At 42.4% G+C, this 22291-nt stretch overlaps 2 protein-coding genes across 7 annotated transcripts in view; one reads left to right on the forward strand and one right to left on the reverse strand.

Moving 5' to 3' along the window:
- LOC119442806 (bifunctional coenzyme A synthase) overlaps window positions 1-9526 on the reverse strand; it is a 34901-nt gene extending 25375 nt beyond the window's left edge. For both annotated transcript variants that reach the window (XM_049662403.1, XM_049662402.1), the window contains exons 1-5: window positions 9338-9526; window positions 8265-8985; window positions 6394-6608; window positions 3403-3534; window positions 1952-2206 (exon numbers count right to left, since the gene is read on the reverse strand). In XM_049662403.1, coding sequence (XP_049518360.1) covers window positions 1952-2206; window positions 3403-3534; window positions 6394-6608; window positions 8265-8895 — 1233 coding nt within the window. In that variant the 5' untranslated portion in view covers window positions 8896-8985; window positions 9338-9526. The remainder of the gene's footprint in view (window positions 1-1951; window positions 2207-3402; window positions 3535-6393; window positions 6609-8264; window positions 8986-9337) is intronic.
- A 331-nt stretch (window positions 9527-9857) lies between these two features.
- Window positions 9858-22291, forward strand: part of LOC119442808 (serine/threonine-protein phosphatase 6 regulatory ankyrin repeat subunit A-like) — an 85120-nt gene continuing 72686 nt past the window's right edge. The window contains exons 1-6 of one of the 5 annotated variants that reach the window (XM_037707838.2): window positions 9858-10060; window positions 12235-12288; window positions 13491-13724; window positions 15950-15994; window positions 19228-19428; window positions 21400-21552. In XM_037707838.2, the coding sequence (XP_037563766.1) occupies window positions 10034-10060; window positions 12235-12288; window positions 13491-13724; window positions 15950-15994; window positions 19228-19428; window positions 21400-21552 (714 nt within the window). In that variant the 5' untranslated portion in view covers window positions 9858-10033. Of the gene's footprint in view, window positions 10061-10087; window positions 10298-12234; window positions 12289-13490; window positions 13725-15949; window positions 15995-19227; window positions 19429-21399; window positions 21553-22291 lie in introns of those variants that run through there. The other 4 variants (XM_049662405.1, XM_049662407.1, XM_037707841.2 and 1 more) reach the window with 4 other exon arrangements.

The following is a 22291-nucleotide window of genomic DNA, read 5'->3' on the forward strand; positions in this document are numbered from 1 at the left end:
TGCACGAGCCAACCAGAAACGTCTTCAGAGAAGACATTTCACGCGTAAGTGTCCCGAAATTGCATTGATTTTTGTGCATTTTACGAGCAAATAGCTTCGCTTTCCCGAGTGAGGCATGTTAAAGCAGTTTGGCCTTTGTCATGCAGGTTTCCACGCTCGAAGTCGCAAATCTTCCAGCAATGGGTGATTAACCTCAAAAGGGACAAATGGAAACCACCTTCAGGCAGCAGGCTTTGCAGCGACCATTTTACGGAGTCTTGTTTCGACCGCTCGGGTGCAAGAACCCGCCTTCGGGATAATGCCGTCCCAACGCTGTTTGGGACGGCTCATGGCTATGACATAAATAAACACACTGTTCTGTTGTGTCATTGTTGTCCGGTTTCATACGAATGTGTAATGTTCTTCGGTGGTTTAACATATGCTTACCTCATTATCAGCAGACAGTGAAGAGTAACTATTATACAGCACTGAAGGGGCTTGTCCTGAGCTATAGGAAAACGTAGTGCTCAGGTTCCAATTTAGCCGTTGTTGTATATCACCAATTCAACAACTGTCAAGGCTGTCATGATAAGTGGATATATTTGAATCGATCACCATAAAATAGTCCTCAAATAGTCCTGTTGTTGCGTTTCCTAAATGACTTAGTTTAATGTATATTGTTTTCGGTAAGTACATTAGAGATTAATGTGGTACACTTCATCTTTTTTAACGCATAGTGACAGTGCCATTTATCTCAACTACGATCAATGAGCAATGTCCACTGATCGTTCGTTTAAGAGCAGCTCTTTACACTGTTCGCTTTATAGAAATTAAGTGTTGGCCATTTTCACTTTTGCGCTAAAGATTGCTGCCTTACATTTCCATGTGCACTTTAGGACAGAGAGGGTGGCGTTTCTGAAACCTTTCAACGGTATGGAGCGGCCAATGCGCTCCGACGTCTGATGACGCTTGCCCACGTGCCGATAATGTCGGACTATAAACGCGCCTTAATCCTCTCTTGTGGTTTGACCTCTAGCTCTCAAGGTGAAAACTGTTGAGTCTCCCACGGCTGCCCGAGGTAGCGTGATGATGAAGCTTTCGCTTCAAAAACGCAAAAATGTGCAATCATGAGGATAGCGGCAGCCTGAAAATAGTTCATTTTCTTGCTTAAGAACCGCAGCAGACGCAGGAGAACTTTCGGTAACTTCACAAGCTCCCACCACGGACAAAGGAGGTGCGCCGTCCAGCCTTTTTAGTGGAGGTCAGTGATTTGAGCTGAACTTTGTCATTAGAAAAAAAAAAAAATATCACAGCTTCTTCACATTCTGCTTCCACATGGCTCGTAGCAGTCTTTGCAGGGAAAACATTTTTATGGACCTTCAAGGCATCGACAAAACATTTTTAAGGTCTATAACATGTTTGACAGCTTGAAAACAAGAACACTGTCTTCAACAACCAGCAGCAAATATGCTTTTTTAGTTTCACACACACACACACACACACACACACACACACACACACACACACACACACACGTGTGCACACACCCGCACAAAAAACGGGTATGCTAGAAAGGTTGAGCAGGGAAAATCACCAACACTACAAAGCCACTAAACATTGGATTGGCTTAAGTTTTGGATTGTGCTAACCTCATGATCTTGTGCTGCACTAAGGAAGTCCGCTAAGCTTAACTGAAAACAAAACTAAAAGATTTTTCAGGTTCCATTTCATAAAATATAAGGATATTCAAGGCTTTAAAATGGCCCTTCGAAATTCAAGTGTTTTCTAAGATAACTGTTTATATTTTTACTTATATGCTGCACAGGAGGTCCCATTACAGTTTTTGACCTCGGGACCTCCTCCTGTATAATATTTCTTTGTACTGTATCTTGTCTATTAATAATATAACCTCATTCATTCATTCACTACGCACCTCGGGTCAAAGCAATACACACTCGTCTGCGGGCCTCACCTCATCTGCAAAAATGATGGCGCCGAGGACTTTCCTGTCGATTGTGCCATCAGGGCTAACCACTCGGTCACCAAAGGTCTCCACTATGTGCGAATATGCGTTTGTACCCGGCCGATAGCTCTCGTGGCCAAGCGGGTCACAGTTGATCACTACAGCCCCTAGGGACTCCAGTGTCTTGATGATGTGGCTTTTGCCAGTGCAGATGCCCCCAGTCAAACCAACAAGGTATGGTCGGTCGGGAAGATCAGGCCTTGGCTATAAACAGATGATCAGAACATGTACAATTGACATCAAAGTTTATAGGATGCGGGTTCCTCGTAAAAAGCAAAATTTCTGTTCAGTTCAGGCATGCTACCTCTAAATCAATGAAACACTGTAACCCTGTTACTCACACCTACTGATTCAGACTGCCTGGCCATGCTTCAAGGATGTACTTTATATTATTATTTTTTTGCTTTTCTACCTTTTCTACATTTTGGGATGCACTATCTATTTTTTGTAGATTGTGCTTCAGCAAAACTTTTGACATTGATAATACGTAATATATACAGTGCTGCATGAAAGGACTGAAAATGTTTTAAAGGGGTTGGTGGTTCGTTCTGTTGAGACTAAATGGTTTCTTAAATGTGTACGGCATCTTCGTAGGTGCCTGTTTTCATTGTAACAAGATTTAGCTGGCCAATAACTGAAGCTTTATCTGCAGCTTTGACACACCCTAGCCCGTGCAGCAAGGCATAAGGTTCATAAGCACAATAAGGTACATAAGGTATTCTGCTAGTGTAGTTGCCTTGCCAGGTTTTCCGATTTCTTGTCCTGACGCAAAAGTAAGGATAACAGGGGGAGTTAACATGGTGACATGAATAAAACATTGCAAAAACAAATCAACAAGATGAAGCAGTCAGTTTGCTAATTGCTTGAATTGAAGCAGATATGGGCCATTGTGGGTCTCATGAATCAGCATAGCTGCTTTAGCCTCAGCTTTTGTATGGCTACTGCGGTTTTCACGGGCTGGCTCAAAACACCTTGCGTTATCCCATACAATTATGAAAGCTATCATAAGCTTTCTCCAACTGGCGTTTTCATCAATTTATCCTTTTAGATGTGCTTAAAACGTGCTTTTGCTCTTTGTATCAGCTTGAGCATGTTACATACTACTTGTGCAAACTCGTCTCTCTCCCCTTTGTAACTGCCTTTTGAAAGGTGACATTAAATAATGTCATAATGATGTTAATGACATCTTTTCATGACATTAAAAGAGAAACTGACCGGCACATCTGTTCAAATAATCATTCCACGGCACACGTTTGTCTTTTACAAAGCAATACAGACAACTACATACAGTAAGAACAACTTCCTGAAACAGTGACAATCAACGATGTAAGGAATTATATTTGTTAAGTTCGTGAACACAGCCAGCTGCACTGTGAAATTGTACTTTGCTTCAAACGTACCTTGGGTGGAGTAAGAATTGTGCCGAGCTGCCGCCGCCTCAGTGAAGACGAGCTCACTTTAAATTCTTCACCGCTGCCTCGACAAACATCTTCAGCTAGGCCTACGGATCGGATAACCATTGGAGACATGCCCTGGAAATCAACGTGACATTTTTAAAAGAACAGTCAGGAATTCACAAGACACGTCTGGCTACCTCAGTAACATAACTTTTTGTAGCAGTGTCAAGAACAACGGTTTAACACCTGGCAATTTTCTTAACCCAAATTCACAAGTAAGAGAACTACTGAACAAGAAAGTTATGCTTACTAGAATTTTAATACAGTCAAGCTTCATTATAAAAAGCATACAACTAGGGATTGTATTTTTCGGCATTTATATTCCTCTGAAAATTTAGCACTTGTTGGCACCTCATTTTCTTTTTTTCCGGTACCACCTTTTCAACATTCTTGACCCTTACAAAAACTACTCGCATGTATTTATAGTATTGGGAAGGAAACAGCAAAATGAGAAAGTGTTATTTTTATAAAGGTACTACAAAAAAGCACGAGGGTGTAGAAGGTGTTTGCACATGGCGTGTATCAGCATACACACTCAAAATGGGCAACTGGTTCATCTATTTCAAAAACACCTCAACACTAGCCCGCGAAAAAAAAAAAGCCTTTTTTTACTGTGTTCCAAAAGTGTTTCAGGGCCCCATTAATGAGCCAAAGCAACACAGGCACAATGAGAAACATCATAGTGGATGGCTCAAGGTTGACTTATACCATCTTGAGTTCTATAACATCCACTCAAATAACAGTACAAAAACATTTTATTGCATTATGTCCCGATCACAATGCAGCCATCACAGCCGGAATTGGGCCTGCAATGTTGCGTACAGCACCAGCATGTCGTTGCAACTGAGCCACTGCAGCGGGAGTTACTTAGATCTTGGTATTGTTTTTTTTTTTCCTCCCCCTTTTTTTTTTCACCATTCATCACTTGTCTTGCCTCTCAATGATGTTTCTTTCCTTGGGTGGGGCCTCGTTGGCACCTGTCTCATCACTGGCATTACTTGCACCTAATGATGATTATTTTAGTTCTGTTGGCCCAAGGGCAAGTTCTGTCCAAAGAGTGCCAATCACTTACACCGAAGAAACACTCTGAATTGCATTCTTCACCTATGCCAAGCCTGTAAGACATGAGGCACACTGTGCCTACATTATGTTTTTACAAGTGGGAAATAAAGATTGATTTATTGCTTGAAAGTGGCATTTTCTTCCTCAATTCTTCCCCTTGAATGTTCTTAAATCCTCTTCATACACTTTGAGTTGACCTGAGCACCTTAAATAACCCACTGCTAAACCTACAGATCGGATAACCATTGGCAGCAACCATTGGATAACCATTGGCAGCCTTTTAGCAGCAGTTCTCAACCATACCTGCTACGGTGGCTCAGTGGCTATGCCGTTCTGCTGCACAGCACGAGGTTGTAGGTTTGATATTCGGCTGTGACAGCAGCATTCTAATGGGAGTTGGACGGGAAAATGCTTGGGTAGTGTGTTTTGGGTGTACGTTAAAGAACCCTGATTGGTCAATATCAATCCAGAGCCTCCCACTATGGTATTCAACATAGCCCACTGTGGTGCTTTGAGGCATTGACCCCACAATTTCATTTCAACCATACAGAATACAAATTTGACCCTACTTTGATTTAAAAGAACAAGAAAAACAAAAATAAAAGCATGTAAATTAGTCAAAGAGAGGACTACAAGATCATGTCAATTGATGAAAGTGCCTGTAGATAAAAGCTATACCACGATAGTAAAACTACCTAGCTGGCATGCATACCCGAGACACAGATAATGGTAAGGTAAGCCATTACCAGCCCAGATATGCGACTATAGTGATACACAGAGAAGGTAACACAGAATATTGAGCTTTCTCTGGCTCTTGTTTGAAATTATCCTTGTCAATAAGTACGCTATAATGATTTAAACAACATGGCAGCCAGCATGATATAGGCAACCGAACCAAGTAATTTCACTGTGAAGAAAAGCTGTGCTCCTATAGGACAAAACAGAAGAAACAGGACTACACTTTTTTTTTTCTTTTGTCAAGCTACTGAATCATCTTCCCTAGCAAGGCACAATCAACTTGCCCAGTTCCATCTCTTAATTGCAACCTGTCACTTTCCTACCATTGTATGATAAGGTAAGCACAGGACAGGTTGTACAAAAGCTTTCTTCCTCGTGCACTGGCTGAATGTGACACAATGATGACAGCCCTAGCTTATCTCGCAGAATGAACAAGCAGCCCTTGCATCAATGCCTTCCTTCGACACACGCAATGTCACGGTCAGAGCGGCACTTTTAAAGATAAGATAGGAAGGTAGGCTCTAAAAGTAACACAGTGTATTGATCCCAGCCTCTTGCTTATCATGTGTAACCTCTAAGTAACAATAGGGCAGGTGTTTGCTAGTACACGCGACAAAAGCAAACATCCTCATGCGAGTGTCGAGGGCATACATACCTATGTGTTGATGTTTTTAACGAAGCATGTTTTCACGCAACGATGACAAAAAATAAAGAATAGCTGGCACTAATTCACTAAAGCTCATTACAGTGTCATGTGCAGCATAGCATTCATCAAATGGTACTTACAATGGTCACCATCATTGGGGTGCCTGTGATGCTGAATTTTTCCTCAAATCGTAATCCACACTTGCCACAGATAATAGTGTGCTTTTCTTCAGGTCAAGTGCCAAGCTAGGTGGCATGCCTTACAATAAAGAAATGCAAGTAAGATGCAACTAAAGTGCCAACAATTCTGTTGCCTCTATCTTTGTCCCGTCACTTTCCATTATTTGCAATATGCTTTTCCTAAGGCGTCATGAAAATTACCCAGGAAAAATAAGTGAAAATATCAAGCCGCTCAAGGTTATGTGAAGCTTTTTTTCCCCCCTTTGTCTTGGAAACAAGGTCACAGATATGAAAACACCGAAAACGCACCCGCCTGGCTCGCTCCTCATTGACCAGTCTGCCTCCTTTCATGGTTTCTTCGCTCACGTACAAACATTCCAAATCATTGTCTTCAATGGTTGGCCCATAGGGGTTGTAGATGGGTGTCACATCATAGTGCAGTGTTGTGTCAATGTCACGCAGAAAGTCTAGCAGGGCATGCATACGAGCCTCCACTGGCTCTATCAGCTCCCAGAGTAATTTGCCTGTTAAACAAGAAAGAAAGGAGGAGAAGCACAGATTGTGCATATGAAAACGAAGCTTTGTATGAACTATTTTCCAGTGATCAAGGAAAAAGAAAGAGTAGTCGGAGACTTACTACATACCTCGCTTGTAATATACTTCTTTCAAAAAGATATCACTAAAGTGACATTCTTCGGAATCAACTTATATACTGTTACACAATAACAGCTTGCCCCATTATGATACAATTTTACATACACACAAATCATAGAAATATCACTGACTCTTAAACACAACTCAATCAATGATGCTTTAAAGGAACTCGATAGAAAGAAAAATATGTTATGTTTATCCAAAGCTTCCTTCACCCAAAGGTCAGAAAAATCACCAACAATTGTTTTATTTTAAGAGCTTCCAAGTGTTTTACTATTACTGTGGTGAAAAAAAAATACTTTATTGCACTCTAATTCTAATATTGTAGCTTCTTTTGCACGAGGTTGCGTTTAGATGCAAATGGGTTCTCCATAATTCAACGCAGTTGTCGCTATAGCGCTGTAGACTTTCAACTGCATCTCTTGCCGCGTGGTCCAAAATGGTAGCATGTACTGGAACATGCACTGTGATTCATCACTAGAATCGTAGTCTTCGCCACAATTTTCTGCATCTTAATTTTCAAGTGCATCCTAAAGCAGGTAACAAGGGCATCCTCCAAGGTCTCTTATTCCTGGTGGTGTGAATGAAGCAGTAGTGCCAACCTAATTTTAAGATTAACCCGGGAAGTGCTCTCTTCCTCCTCAGGAATCATTACTTGCCTGGCAAAGTTCTCATGATGAAAACACTGTTGCAACTTCAACATCCTTGATTTACATTAACTTTCATGCCTGATGGACTGAATTATCTTAACTATTTATAGCATCACCATTTGGTATGTTTGTCGTACTTTTCCTGTTCCATACGCCAATGAGATATGTGGTAGTTTTGGTGAAAGTTCCGTTTAACCGAAGCTCACAAAAGATTCATTCTGTGTAACCCAAGTTTGTTATCATTGAGCCTATGGCAAGACAACCGAGGTTGATACCATCATTCCGTTTATCCGGCGTTTCCATTTAAGCAAGTTTCATTAATCTTGGGTCCACTTCACAGTGCAAAACATCTGTGGCTCCATCTTTTCCTTTTTTTTTTTTTTTCAAGCAACTATAAATGAAAATATGCTTCCCCCAAAGCCACTTAAGCTAAGAAAACAAAACATAAAAGTTAAAATGAAACGGCAAATATAGATGCTTTCAAGGATGAGCACAAAAATATTTCAGTTATTAATTTCACTGTTGCATTTAGTTTTAAGAAAACATGAACCATAACGCCTATGCATTACAGCTGTGCAAATGCTATCTTTCCTGAGTAAAAACAGTACACAGCTATAATATCTGAGTCAGTAAGCTAGGAGGTGATAAATGAGATGGAAGTGAACAAAACGAGCAACTAAGTGGCTATGTTTTACCGCGACATCCACAAATTATGTTTCAAGTGCTGCGTTGATCGAATTTACCAGTTCCCTAGGTCATTATTTCTTTATGCATTACATTAATATTTTACTATTACTAAGAGAAGTGTTCAGCTAGGCTATCAACACAAAAGTTGTCTTGTGTTCTGAAAACAGCAAGGACAACTGGACCATTCACCTTTCAACATGTCACCATCTGTCACTCCAACTACAAGCTTGCCCGATGCATGCAACACTGCCTCTGAGAGCAACACCTTGTGGCCAAGATGCAGGCGGTCGAAGGTACCTCCAAGACAGACACTTTCAAATGTCTGAAAAGTGGAATTGTTTTGGACCCCATTGCTTCCGTGACTGAAGCCATTAAAGCTGTCTTCATTGGCATCACTGACAGTCAACTTGCAGTCAAGACAGTGGAAATTCGAGCAGCTCTTGTTGAACTGGTGTCCCACGTACAGCTCCAAATCGGTGCGGCCATGGCTACCATCCGTCAGCACAACATCAAAAGATGTCTTCAAGTGATTCTCCTTGTGAGCAGGATCCTTGAAGCAGCTTTGAAGAACTCTGATGTCAAGGTGTGCGCACACTCCAGCCGCCTTAAAATAGATGTCTGGAATGAGCTTTCGTAGTTGGGACAGCTCTGAAGGTGTGAAAACAGGTTGTTGGACAGGCCACAAGTGGTGCTGGTTGGGCTCAAGCTTAATGTACAAAGTCTTGTTAACGAAGTTCTTGGCAGCCTTCAAATAGGCAGATACATTTGATGTCAAGATCCTAGGTGATGAGGTTAAAATTAAGAGACCTGTCTGAAACATGGCAGGCCTCAAGACGATTCTTTTAGGATGTCAGTGCACTTTCCTTTCGCATAAACCCAACTTAGTACAGCTGAGATTTCCTGCTGAGACCTGAAAAAGAAAAAGGTGGAAATCATAAGGTGTAAAAAAGAAAGAAAAGTAAGTAGAGCGCGTAAATGTCGCACTAAACTAAATGTTGTTACAGGGATTATTACATATCTGCAATTAAAATTACCTTGTCAAATTGGACAGCCACTTATAACTTTCCTGATGGCGTACGGGAATGTATTTTGCAATATTATGGCTCGTAAAGACTAACACACCTTGATAACAACTAGTTGTACGATGCGCAATGCTATAGACGAGCAGCCTGAAAGCATGCGTGATTGAAAACGCGATACGAAAGAATCTCGTAACGAAATACCTACGGACAGTTCGCACTCGTCCAGTAGGAGGCACGCACCTGAATATTGTAGATGTGGTCCACTTTGAATTGTACCTACGCTAGAGGAAACCTACAAGGAAACATCAGCGCAAACCACAGAACACACAGCTCAGCGACGGCAGCCGCATTTCGCAAATCCTTCTCCCCTGCGTGTGGAAGGGGAGACGAAGGTGCGGAGGACGTGCGCCGTGGTACGCCGTGCGCCCCGTGCGCTTTCATACCACGTGCTTCCTGCTTCCGCTCAGGTCTTGCCCAAATGCACGCTGCGTATTAAACAATCTCACATCTCCTTCTCCTACACGATACTCCGCGCCTCGTTGTTATAGTTCCAAATTTAGCCGTCGCGGCTTTGCCTGAACAACCAACTGTAAAGAGTGGCGCTGCAAGACAACCTATTGGTTGGCCTGCAGCGCTAATATTGTGGTCTACGTGTACCGGTGTAGCGGCAAGAACATGTCGACGTGCAAGTGTGCGCGCTTTCTTAGTTGCGAATGGTGATAACGTGCTGTGAGAGTGACCGGGGTATTTTCATTCACCTATTTCATCCGATAGGACCGCCTGGACCGCCCTCTTGTTTTTACCTTTAAAAATACAATATTTTCAATAACGCGTCTGCGAGCATCCCAGTGGACTGGTTAATGAGGCGACGCAAACAAGATGCCTTCCCGTTTAAGTTTGTGGTTAAGTTGTTAACGTGTTGGTGTGGTGGGTGAAATGGTCACGAGACAAATCTTCGATGAGGTAAGGCTGTTGTGCACGAGCAGTTTCGCGTCGAGCGGCTACATGGGCCGTATTAGGCTTAATTTTTGTATCGATAGGCACGTGGCTCTTTCTACATAATTCTGCTGTACTGGTGCTAGTATGGTCCAGTGTAGTTTTAATCCTGCAAACGAAAAAGTTGGCAGCGCAACGTTTGCAGAGCGAGAGATGCCTCGATTCCGCGCTGCTCCCGGGCGGCGTTTCTGCACTACGGATCCGGTTAGCGTTCGCAGCCAGTTAACATTTCATTCCTCTGACTGCTAATTTTTATTGTTGTTAATCTCTGACAACGTGCAGCGCAGTACTTGACTTGGTTTGAGTTATCGAGTGAGTGAGCACTCGATCGGGCAGTGCGCTCACGTAGTATGCCTGTAGTGACGCGGTTCGGTGTAGTTACCTGGCGAGTATTGAAGCCGTGCAACCTTTAGTAGAATTAACTCACTTGCGTGTTTACGCATTTAGCGTTGCTAGAGCTTTCAGACGAGCTATTCCATAACGAATTTTTTTATTCAGATATTTACGCGAATATATGAGAACTTTCGAACACCGCAAATGACCGTGCCGGTTGTTTCGGTTATCGTGATGCAGTATTTGCTAGACATTGGGCAAGCTCGCTGCTGCAGCTACGTCTTCGCAAACTGATATGAAACTTAGGGTTGGCTGCTTTGAGTATTATAGAAATTCTACAGGTGTTTAATATCTCTGCCTCATCGCATGTGCCCGATGAAGCGGCAACATTGAAGTGTTTGTTAGTTTCTTATTTTAAATATTGTGTGCTATCTTATAAACCCTGATTTACTATATAGGTTCAGCTAAGCTGGCCTTGTTTCTTTTGTTGGGGTAGTCTGGCACAATGATAACTGATTTTCCACAATATTATCCAGTCTGGGTTGTGTAGTCAATGAGTCATTGGATGCAGTAGTTAGAATTATGTGAAAGTTAGCAGTTCCGCTGGCTAGTTGTTGACAAAGAACCCTTGAAACCTTTTATTTGCCAATGCTACAAGGGCTTGATGATAAGGTTGCAAGATGCCAATCTTTTTGTGTTTCCATTACAGATTTCGTCTTCTGATTTCAGATATTAGGTTTGGCTCTGCTTCTGTTCCAAAGCAGTTCTACCCATGACATGCTTGAATGATAAGATATATTGTCCTTCTGTAGTCAACTGCTTACACAATATAGAAAAACATAGTGGGGCATGTACATGTCTGATCAGATCTTGAATAAACCATGTTATGAACTGACTTGTGGAGGTTTGCATGGCAAGCAATTATCAGTATATTTCTTTACAGCCTTTCAAAAACACTATACCTGTTTGCTGACTTCATGTAAATTCCACTTAATGGCAACACTGATGGCTTTAATAAAGTGGTACTAGGAATCACTCTCACTATGGTGCTGTAGAATATTTCTGCCACAGTTGATGCTGCCAGGCAAGCTGCTGCAGATGTGCAGCTATGTTCTTTATACTAGCTTATCAGATATTGCACTGCACATGGAGACAGTAGTGCCATGCTAAAGCTGGCAATGTACTCTAGAACAATAATTTCTGGTGTTGTGCGATTCAGCATCCAGTGCCAGTCTGACACACAAAAAGCATTCCCTGGTTGTTTGTGTCCATGTTATTGTGACTTTTCTTTCTTTTCCTTTTTGCCTAAAAAGTCTTAAAGGGACACTAAAGAGACAGAATGAAACAGTTTAAGCTGATAAAGTATTCTGTCAAAACACAATTTTACGTAATTTCGCTAATAGGTTGAATATAAGAAGAGAAAATGAAGGTGAAAGCTTATTTTTTTAATGTCGCGCCGAAACCCCAGCGCCAGTACGTCAATGTGACGTCATGGGTTTCGAACTGTTATTTCAGCCGCTGTTGATGCAGTAAAGGTTAACCAAACTTGCCAAGTTCAGTCTTTGGTTCTTCTACAATACAATGTAGTCTATCTTTACTGATAGAAAATCAACCAGGTCCTAGCAGACGCCATCAAAATCCATGATGTCATGGCTGGCTTGTGCATTCTTTTCATGATGGCGTGACCACCTGTCTTTCGTTTTTGTTTTTTTTTTTTCTGACTTACCAAGCATCTTCTCATAGAGTGTCGTTTTTCGTATTTTAGAAGGATGATTTACTAATACAGCTCGAATTGTTTTTCTCTTTAGTGTCCCTTTAAAGGACCCCTCACCAGACTTGCGGATTGCCAAAAAACAAGCCTGGTGCGTAGATCGCACGATCACAATCGTGTTTGCAATATATTACGCCTGTGTACGTCGCGAAAGCAACTGCAACAAAAGTATGCATGCCATTATTCTAACAGCAGCCAGTCCCCTGACCAGCAAAGACATCATAGCTCTTGCGTTTCTCGTAACATGTCCCATCACCGAGATCAGGACGCAGTGCAACATACAAAAAGCCAATAGCAACAAGAATAACACGGAGATTCCCTTGAAAACCAGAGTGCACAATATCACCACTGGAAATTGTGGGTTTTAACATCCTAAAGACGCTGTAGTGGAGGGCTTCAGATTAATTTTGACCACCTGGGGTTCTTCGAAATACAAGAATGCCCGCACAAGCATTCTTGTATTTCGCGCACTTCCAAATGCGGCCACCATGGCTGGGATTTGAACCTGTGACCTCATGCACAGCAGCAGAACACCATAGCCACCAAGCTATTGCGGCAGGTGCTACCAAAAATATGCCTCATGGCAATAAATGGGGACAGAGAAGAAAAAAAGGGGGGGGGTCCCGGGGGGGGGGGGGGGTGACAAATGGGATGTGGGCTGTCGAATCCAATGTGTGAGAAGGCTGGGAAAGAATGTCGCTTGCAGGAAGCTGGTCACAGCAAGGGCCTCTACTGTAGGTAGGTTAGTTCGCATCATTGCCCTGCAGCATTTCATTTGCATTTATGTTCACCTTTACTAAATCCTTTTGAAGAAGTCTCGCTGTACGAACACTCCCTGGATTGGACACACGATAGCAAACTGGACGCTTGTCTTGCTAGTGTACCCTCACTTTATCCTCTATCTCTCCAGCTTAGCTCGGTGAGGGATCCTTTAATATTTTCCATAGCATGGCCCCAGTTCTTGGTGGCCCTGTGTTAACAGTAATATTTAGACCTGCCATGGTGGCTTTGTGATGATTACATTCTGCTGCTGAGCACGAGGTTTCAGGTTCGATTCCCAACCACCGCGGCCACATTCTTATGAAGGCAGAACGCAGAAACACTGATGTACTTAAGTTTTAGAACCACAGGTGGCGGAAATAATGCATTGCCCTCCACTATGACGTACCTCATAGTCTGTGTGTTACTTATGGATACCAACAGCATAATTTGATTTTGACTTTAGTAATGTTTAAGATGATTAGATCATATAGATGACCTTTTTTGTGTGTGTTTCTTTGCTTTTGTGTGAAGCCCCACCTGGTGCAAGCCGTGTTCAAGGGTGATGTGGAAGAGGTGGAGGAGCTGCTGGCGGAAGGGGAGGAGGCCAACTACCAGGACGCCGAGCGGCGCAGTGTGCTGCATGCGGCTGCATTCTGTGGCCTTCACCAGGTCACCGCCCTGCTTTTGGCGCATGGTGCCCGCGTCAATGCCAAAGACAACAAATGGGCCACTCCACTGCATCGTGCCTGTGCCTCTGGATACGAGGCAAGTCGCCTCTTTCTCTCTTTGCCAACTTTCTTTGGATCATTGACAGTATCAAAGTGGAGCTGCGCCCGTTCAAAGGTGCCCTGAACTAATTTTTCATCATGCTTAACAGAATGGTTTGAAAATTGAAGAGTGTACGTCTTAAGCAAAACATTTGTCAGAAATGCTGTACCGAATGCACTATATCATGAGAGTTTGCAGGGTTAAAAATGATATAATTGCTCTTCTCAAGTTTAGGTCCTCCCCCTCTAGTTGCGCTCTGCATCACTGTGGCTGCGGCCTACCTGCTTAACACTTATTGATTTATTTATTACTAGTCAATGGGCAGCCGATGTGTTCAAGGATCAGGTGCGTATTTATCAAGCCAGAAGACATTACTGCGCCTGTTTTTGAACCTACTATGCTGTGTGTAGGATTTTTGTAAAATGGACATAGTGGAAGTAGTCCAACAAGAACAAAGGAGTTGCGGGAAGATAGAAATGATTTAATCATTAGTGTGTGAACAAGGGAAGCCCTATCTCGGAGCCAACATTTAGGCATGGGTATTTGTTGAGCCTGATAAAGACATGAACCATTCATGAAATGCTGGTGCTGTGCAGAGTCCTCCCTTGATAAGGAAACTAAAAATTAGTCCATGTAAACGGCACAGTAACATGTTAGCTTTGTCCATTTGAGAAGTAGTTCATAGAATTGCAATGCCCATTTTTGTTGTAGTTATGCAATTTGTAAATTTTTACGTTAGTTTCTCTCTCTCTCTATTTATGTTCAGATATTCATCAATTCTAGTAAGACATTTGTAGGCCTATATGAAAGATGTGTTCTGTACTTTCACTAGACTTGTTATGCTATAAATTTCATTTAAATTGCTAGAGTCTTTGTGTATCAACATATTTGAATAAGGCAGACCCAAAATAGAGCTTTTTCTTCATGGCACAAACAAGAAAGGGACAATTTGCAGCTGCTTATATTTTATTGAATTGAAAAATAATTCTTTTTCGGCACAAAATTTGCACGCCAGAGATATTGGAGCCTGGTGCCTGCTATGGTTAAGCATGTGTCACATGAAGCACACCTTGATAAGTTGTGGTGAAGACATAAGCAAGGGAAAAATTATCTGGAGTGTTTTCTCAATTTGCAATTGAAATTGGTATGACATGTCAGAGTCGGACGCAGCGAAGAAGTCAGATGGGCGGCAGTCTCTTGTAAATTTAGTTGGTTTCAGTATAGTAGTTTCTCCACAAGGGTTTCCTCAGTGTTATTTGTTTATTTATTTACTTACCTATTTATTTGTTTACTTATTCATTTAGCTCAAGTAGCGAAACTAAATGAGTGTTGGTTTTCTCTCACATTGGAACATGTACAGACCATTCAAGGTGTTCTGAAAAAATTGAGAGGTAGCTAAAGATAAAGACACTGCACAAGGCATGTTACTTTGTTAGTGACATCTTGAGCAACATGTTTGCATCTAGATGAGCCATAGCTGTGTCTGATGTTGCAGCGTTCTTTTCTTTTAGCTATTGCCTCTGGTCTGTGTAATACCCCTGTCAAGCGGGCAAGTTAAATGCACTTGCAGAGAGTGTCACTCGGTTTAAGTGCACTTTGCCAAATCTAAACGTCGCAAGTGGAGTGTCACTCGCTGCAGAGTGTACTCCGGTCGAAGTGCGATCACGGAACGCACTTTGCTGGCCGAGTGCGTAGCCTCGTCGCCAGCGGTTTCAATGGTACAAAATGTAATGCATAAAATAAGGACACAGAAGTTCATTTTAGTGGTTGAACAGCTCTTGCACACAAATAATAGCCTAAAACGCATTCATATTCTGTTCGAGCAGGATCAAATGCCGCCTCGTCGCACGCAGCTATGTCGTTCTGGATTAGCTAGGTATTTTGCTTGGCCGGCATTGACTTGCCACACTCTTATAATAAAAAATCTTTTCGTTTTTTGTTGAAAAAAAACCTAGATTAAGTTTGTTTTAATTAATACTACAACGTAAGACAATCACTCTTTAGAAGTACTTTTCTTTTTAATCTACCACTTCACAAAACGCTCTCGCAGTTTGTCGGCATTTTTTTTACTGCGAGTGCGCTCTGTTTTCCCGTTTAGAACCGCGTAGCCTAACGAGTCACTCAAGGTCCCGAAGTGCACTCCCCGTAAGTGCACTTAACTTGCCCGCTTGACAGGGGTATAAGTTCTTGCTCAGCTGATTTGAGCTCTGTTGTTCCTGCAGGACGACAACACCCACCAGCTAAAGCCCGAGCCTGTAGATGTAAAGGTAAGCGTAGTAATATATTCCGAAGAAACCATAGATTTTTAAAATTGGTCATTCATCTTTTGGTTGTATCTTTCCAAACAACAGAGATTGACCATATTCATTTACCCTTTTTTCACAAGTATAACACTTACAAAACTAAAGAAATTCAAGTATAAGCCAGGATTGCTCATTGTGAATTTTCGCAGAAGTCTGGCATTGTTTTGAAGTGGCACCCTTAACAAAAATTTGCAAAAAAAAATGGGCTTGTGTTGCGAACCTGTACCTAAGGGTCACAGTAAATATTTAATGTAGTGAGCAGCTGCAGTGAGTGCACTGATGAATGAACACAAAAAAAAAAGGAATTTTTTTTTCTGGGCACTTGCCTGACAGGTTTTAAGATTTTAACGTTTATGCAGTTATTTGCATAATTTACATGCATAGACTTTTGTTTACCCTTTTTTCAAGAGAAGTAGTTGGTGTACATGTTATATTCTTGAATATATTATAAGTGTGTGATGCTATACAATCTCGTACATTGAAGAGCATAAAGTAGTTCTGTCGTGGTACTCCATGTGCATTGTCTTGCCGTCTCATATGGGCCTTCTACAGATGTGTGCCCACTTGCTTACCTGTGCAGCATTTATCTGCTGCTTTGAGTTTCTTTGTAACTAACCACTTCCTTTCCCCCCCCTCCCCATTTTCTTTTTGGCCATTGGTCACCACTTTTACCACCGGAATTAGCCAGTTGGTTTAAAGGATCATAAGGGAAAGTAAAATTTATTTTGGCAAAATGCTGCCTGTGAAGTGCATTTCCTCACAAGATTATAGAAGTGCTGATATTAAAAAGCATTTAAGGACTGTGCATATTTGCCAACGTTTACGAGTTTATCGTGAAATGCCCAATTTGTAGAGCTTCTTTACGATGGTCGTATTGACGCCAATAATTTTACGACATTTAATTTGCTTCCTATTTAAGGCAAGCGGTTTTTCTGAGCCTTAATTTTTTGTACCTGTTAGATTATCCTGACCCACTGGTGGCACCACCATCACTAAAATGGCAGGCAAAATTGTGGCTGTCATTATGCCGATGTTTCATGAATAAACATCATGAACATTGCCGTTTTTTGTGATGCAAATAAACTTTTGGTGCGAATTTTCTCATACAAATTATTCGATGCATTCTTGAAGCGTCCTTACAGGTAAATTTTAAGATAAACTGTGCGTCTTCACTAATGAGACAGCTTTTAGTACTTCAAGAACAATTTTGGTGTTTGCTGGCTTCGGCGGTAGTATTTTTTACATTTTAAGGGTGGCAGGTCTGACTGTGAGTGTGAATGCCTCAATTCGTGAATGCTGGCTGTAATAGTAGCGGTCATGTAAATCGTTTGATGTAATTCATTTTGATTTGAAGTTGGGCATGTAAATTTAACATGTATGCACGTGTGTGTGTGTGTGTGTAAACATGTATGTACATGTACAGTATGTATATATACTTACATGTACTTGTACGTTTAAAAAGCGCCAAATTTCCAAACTTTTTTTTGCCTGGCATATGCTGCCACTGTGCGGGAATACAGCAATTTTTTTCTCGCGCTCCTTTCTTTCGGTTTTCGTTGTATGGTTTTTTTTTTTTTTTTTTTTGCTTTGGCATGTGTACTACCTACCGCTCGCGCATTGCGCACGCGGGTGTGCGGCGGTTTCGGTTTCTTGAGCTCACAAAACTGATGGCTATATCGTTACTAATCGCTCAAAGGGTGACCGCCTGTTACTCGCTCGTTTATTGCTCACAGGGGTGCGCATACGAAGGATGCCGCTGTGCATACGTTTCCTTTTTTGGAGACTCGCGAAAACTAATTGCCTCTAGTTGGCGATAAGATGAAGGATTAGCAAAGTTTGTCACACGTTTTGCTTTTCTGACGGGCACACAAACACATAATTTTCTTCAGTGCGCTCACCTACGCAGTTCGATTACGTATGGACACTGAAGAAATATTAGTGTAAGAGCAGTAACATTTGAGACTTGCGAAATATTCTCGTGTGCACATTTTTCTGAGCCTTTGAACTAAATGTCTAACAATGCATCAAAATTTTAATTCTTAAAAGTTTATTTCCTATTTTTATTGTTGTTATTCATGAATAAACAGTACATATATACGAACACAAAATATTTATTTCTCACTTTACGGTCACACAAGAAAAATTACGGTAAATTTTTTTCGAAATAGATCCCTGAGAAGAATTTAAATTTGCAATAAACAAAATTGGACCCTGGGCGGTCGCATATAGTGAAAAAAAAGGCACAGGCCTGCGCGGCACACGCAGCACAGTCACAACGTAAGCTGGTGGGGCGGCTCAAGAGTAGCTCCAATTTGCGCACCACGCACAAAAGGGTCTTCGCGGCAGTCTGTTCACCTCGTTTTGACGAGAATGATCTGAACTGCCCGCCCGACTTCGACGGCGAGCTACGGCTTGTAATGCTCTCTCCACAGCAGTCTGCCGAGCCCGATCAAGCCTTCAACTTACATGTCGGGCACGCCACGTTTGCAGGCGCCACCATACTGGCGGAGGCTCGGCAGCTCGGGAGCGCGTTGATTGCGCGCCTCGTCTGAATCGCATATCGTCGTCTGCTCCTGCGGACTCTGCGTTTGCAGGCATCTTACCTAGATGGCGCCACCATACTGGCGGAGGCTCGAGTCTTCTCATCCTGCACTTGCCTTAGGGTATTTTCTGCAGCCCGATAGCAAGCGCTTGCGTGGCTCAGTGGTAAAGTATCCGGCACCCACGCAGCGAGCACAGGTTTGATCCCGTCGAGTATCGGGTACTTTTTTCGTGTTTCCGGCGATAGCGGTTACGCGGCCGCTGGAGGCGGCATCATCGCGACCCGAAACGGCTATTGGAATGAGCCCATAACAGCTTACGCTGTAAAAAGTCTACCTTAAAAGGGTTAACAAGAAAAATAAGATGAGTGCCATTTCGAGAAAAGCAGTTTATCCCAGGGTTGTCATATGTGTCAAAATCATGTGTCTTAAGCAGAAATTCACTTTATCCCTGTGCAATTTTCTGCATGTATGTTGTCTAACTTTACACACCCTTTTGTGAATTCATAGATGAGATGTTATTTAGTGTGCTGTCAGTATTTTGTTGTCTACAAGTATAAATAATCCAGGGTTGCAGTTGGGAAAATCCTTAATGCTGTTCAACAAGAGGTAAGAACATGTCGCGCAGTCTTTTTATTATATTTCTTTGGATTGCAGAAAACTGTGGAAGTGCTACTACGACACCAGGCAGACGTGAATGCACGGGACAAGTTTTGGCAGACTCCACTACATGTGGCAGCTGCAAATAATGCAGTGTCATGTGCTGAGCTGATCATTCCTCTGCAGAATAATGTCAACATCTCGGACCGTGCTGGACGCACCAGCCTTCATCATGCTGCCTATAATGGGCACACACCAGTAAGTGCATAATTCTCGTCCATACTTTTTATAGCATTAAATTTTAGTATAAATTCCTCTTCAACTCTGTCAAACCGTGTCTGCAAACAAATCTGTGTAGGTGTGGTTTACATTTGACTTATTTGTGGATCCCAACGGTACTGTCTCAAAATTTGTTGGCAGCAAAGTAAAAGCCGCAGTTGACCTCATCTAATCAGCAGACAGACTTGCACTGATTTTGCTGTCATACAGCAGTTCATCTGCTTGCCTGTAATTCATATCTGTAGAGACCTTATGAAAGACTTCTTTTTTGGGGGGAGGTGGGGAGGGAGGACAGTATCATACTTGCTTCAACCTCCTTCTGAATGAACTGATTGAGTGTATTCAATGCCACATCCTTCGCTTCTGAATGGTACAAAGAAGTCTTATCACTGGTGGCAGAGTGCAACTTATCACTGGTTGTAGAGCACAATTGTCATCGGGTGCCGAAGATGAGGGAAGGCATGGAATACAGAGATACGGCTACCTATGGAAGTGAATGCCGCTAGACTTGCTGATGTGGCAAGACTGGGTCGGCTGTGATTGCTGGCTCCTGATAAAGTTGCAAAGTGGTTGAAAATGGCAGACAAGTTGCATGACACTGCACAAAGCAGCATGCGCGGGTATGGAGTGAAGGCGGAGTGACATCAGTCACCTTGGCAACGGGAATGCAGCCAGTGCATTGGCGTGTGGCGGCTCGATTGTTCATATGTGAAAAGCTGTTCGTAACATTAGAAATTTAGCACATTGTAATCTAATTGACTATGGCCAGGACTTCATATTCAATATCTTGAAATTAATATCAGGCATGATCGTATCACCGAGATTGTACTGTATAAACAAGCTAAGTGGAAAGGGCTTCGAAGCAATAGACCATCACATTAGAACAAAAGGAAGCAATTGTAAAAGCTGTTGCGTTGGGGGCTAAAGAGTCACAAGTCGCACGTGCTTGAGATTCTTTTGCTGTTGTTTTAAAATTTTAACGCATGCATGGCTGTGGAGCTGTCTTATTCTGTGCATGTTTAAAGTTGTGCACACCTTTGCATATCTACTACAGTAAAGGGCCATAATTGATATAACAAAGTAATTTCGACTCCCCCTTCAACTTCGTTATGTTGAGCGTATTAGTAAATTCTTTAAAATCGGCGAATGCTATCTGAACTTGACAATTGCACTCCTGAAAAAGTAATCAAAGGCAGGGAAACAAGGGTATGAAATATGCATGAGCTATAGTTTGAGGGTGCTCGATCATAAAGGCAACGATAGTGCTACACTAGTATTTGAAGATGGCATACCAACAAGACTGTCGCGACCCTATGTGACAATAAAGAGCTCACCTCATGCTATTGCACTTCGCAGTGGGCAAGCATTCTGTCTCACGCGAAGCACATCCTCAGATTCACCTGTGGCACCATAAATGAGTGCATGCATCGAACTGTCATTTGGATGAATTCTAACATGTAAATAATTTTTCTAATACTGTGAGCAAATATTATTCTCTTGTTGAGTAAAACCTACTACTTATACCAAATTTATTTCTTAATGTGATGCCGAACTGAGAGACTACCTTCGTGACATAAAAATACAGGCTACATATCAAATACAAAAAAGACGTATGAAAGCAGTAACCTTGGTTACAATGATTCATGAGACTATGTCACGCATAATGGACCCTACGATAAACAGGTGGTGCACAAGGGTTTATAATCGAGACTACATTTTAGCATGCAGTCCCGGGCGCCATGAATTGTGAGATAGAGTATAACCCTGGGCTGGGAATCGAAATTAATCTTTTCTCATTCCCCAACCACGTAAGTAAAAAATGCATCGATCATGATTGTCATTGATAAGGTGGCATATTATAACAAGCTAATCACCCAAGTTCCATAAGCTGGCAGTTGGGCATGCTTGAGATAACTCTTTTTACGTTTGCATTTTATGTACCTTCTCCAGATGGTGGAGCTTCTGCTGCAGAACAACGCCACATGCAACTTCTTTGACAAGCGTGATCGCCGGGCCATCCACTGGGCTGCCTACATGGGCCACACAGAAGTTATCTCTCTCCTGGTCAGCCATGGAGCCGATGTCAATGTGCGAGACAAGGACGTATGTGCCCACATGCATCATTGAACCTCGCTTTAATCACTCTCAGTTACTTAGTCAAGTCACTCGTGTACAGTCAATGTCCGATTTTTCGGACTCCCTAGGGGCTGCGAAAATGTCCGAAAAATTGGGCAGTCCGAAAAAACGAATGCATGCTTTTTACTGCCCCCAAGGGCTCAAATTGCCACAGGCACGTCCGAAATGGCTGTGAAGGCCTGCCAGTAGGTGTATCAGGGCTCGTACTGTGATAGGAGACGGCGGGTGCTAGCGTGCTTAACTAAGGAATACATACTGCGTCCCGTGACAATTGCCCCCTTCCCATTTTCAGTATGCTTCACTGCAATACTTCGCATATGCTTCACTGCGTAGCACTCCTGTATTGAGGCGAAGCTGCCTTTTGGGAATCAGTATTATGCAATGCGCCGTGCTTTCCAAGCTTCCAAGACATTGCCGAGGATTACAAAGGCGGAGTCGGTGCCATTGCTCGCATCGGCGAATTATCTCAATGAAAAACATGGCACCGAACAGAAAGAAGCTTGGTAGCGAACATCGAAGTAGGTAGGCCTAGCGTTGCCAGTGTGGTGCACACCTTTGCATATCTACTACAGTAAAGGGCCATAATTGATATAACAAAGTAATTTCGACTCCCCCTTCAACTTCGTTTTAGGCTGACAGTGGATCTGCGTGCGAGAGCGCCGGTTTGAGGAGGCGAGATAATCAAAATGGCGGCCACAATTAATGC

This window comes from Dermacentor silvarum, chromosome 2, assembly GCF_013339745.2.
Source record: "Dermacentor silvarum isolate Dsil-2018 chromosome 2, BIME_Dsil_1.4, whole genome shotgun sequence".
NCBI lineage: Eukaryota > Metazoa > Arthropoda > Arachnida > Ixodida > Ixodidae > Dermacentor > Dermacentor silvarum.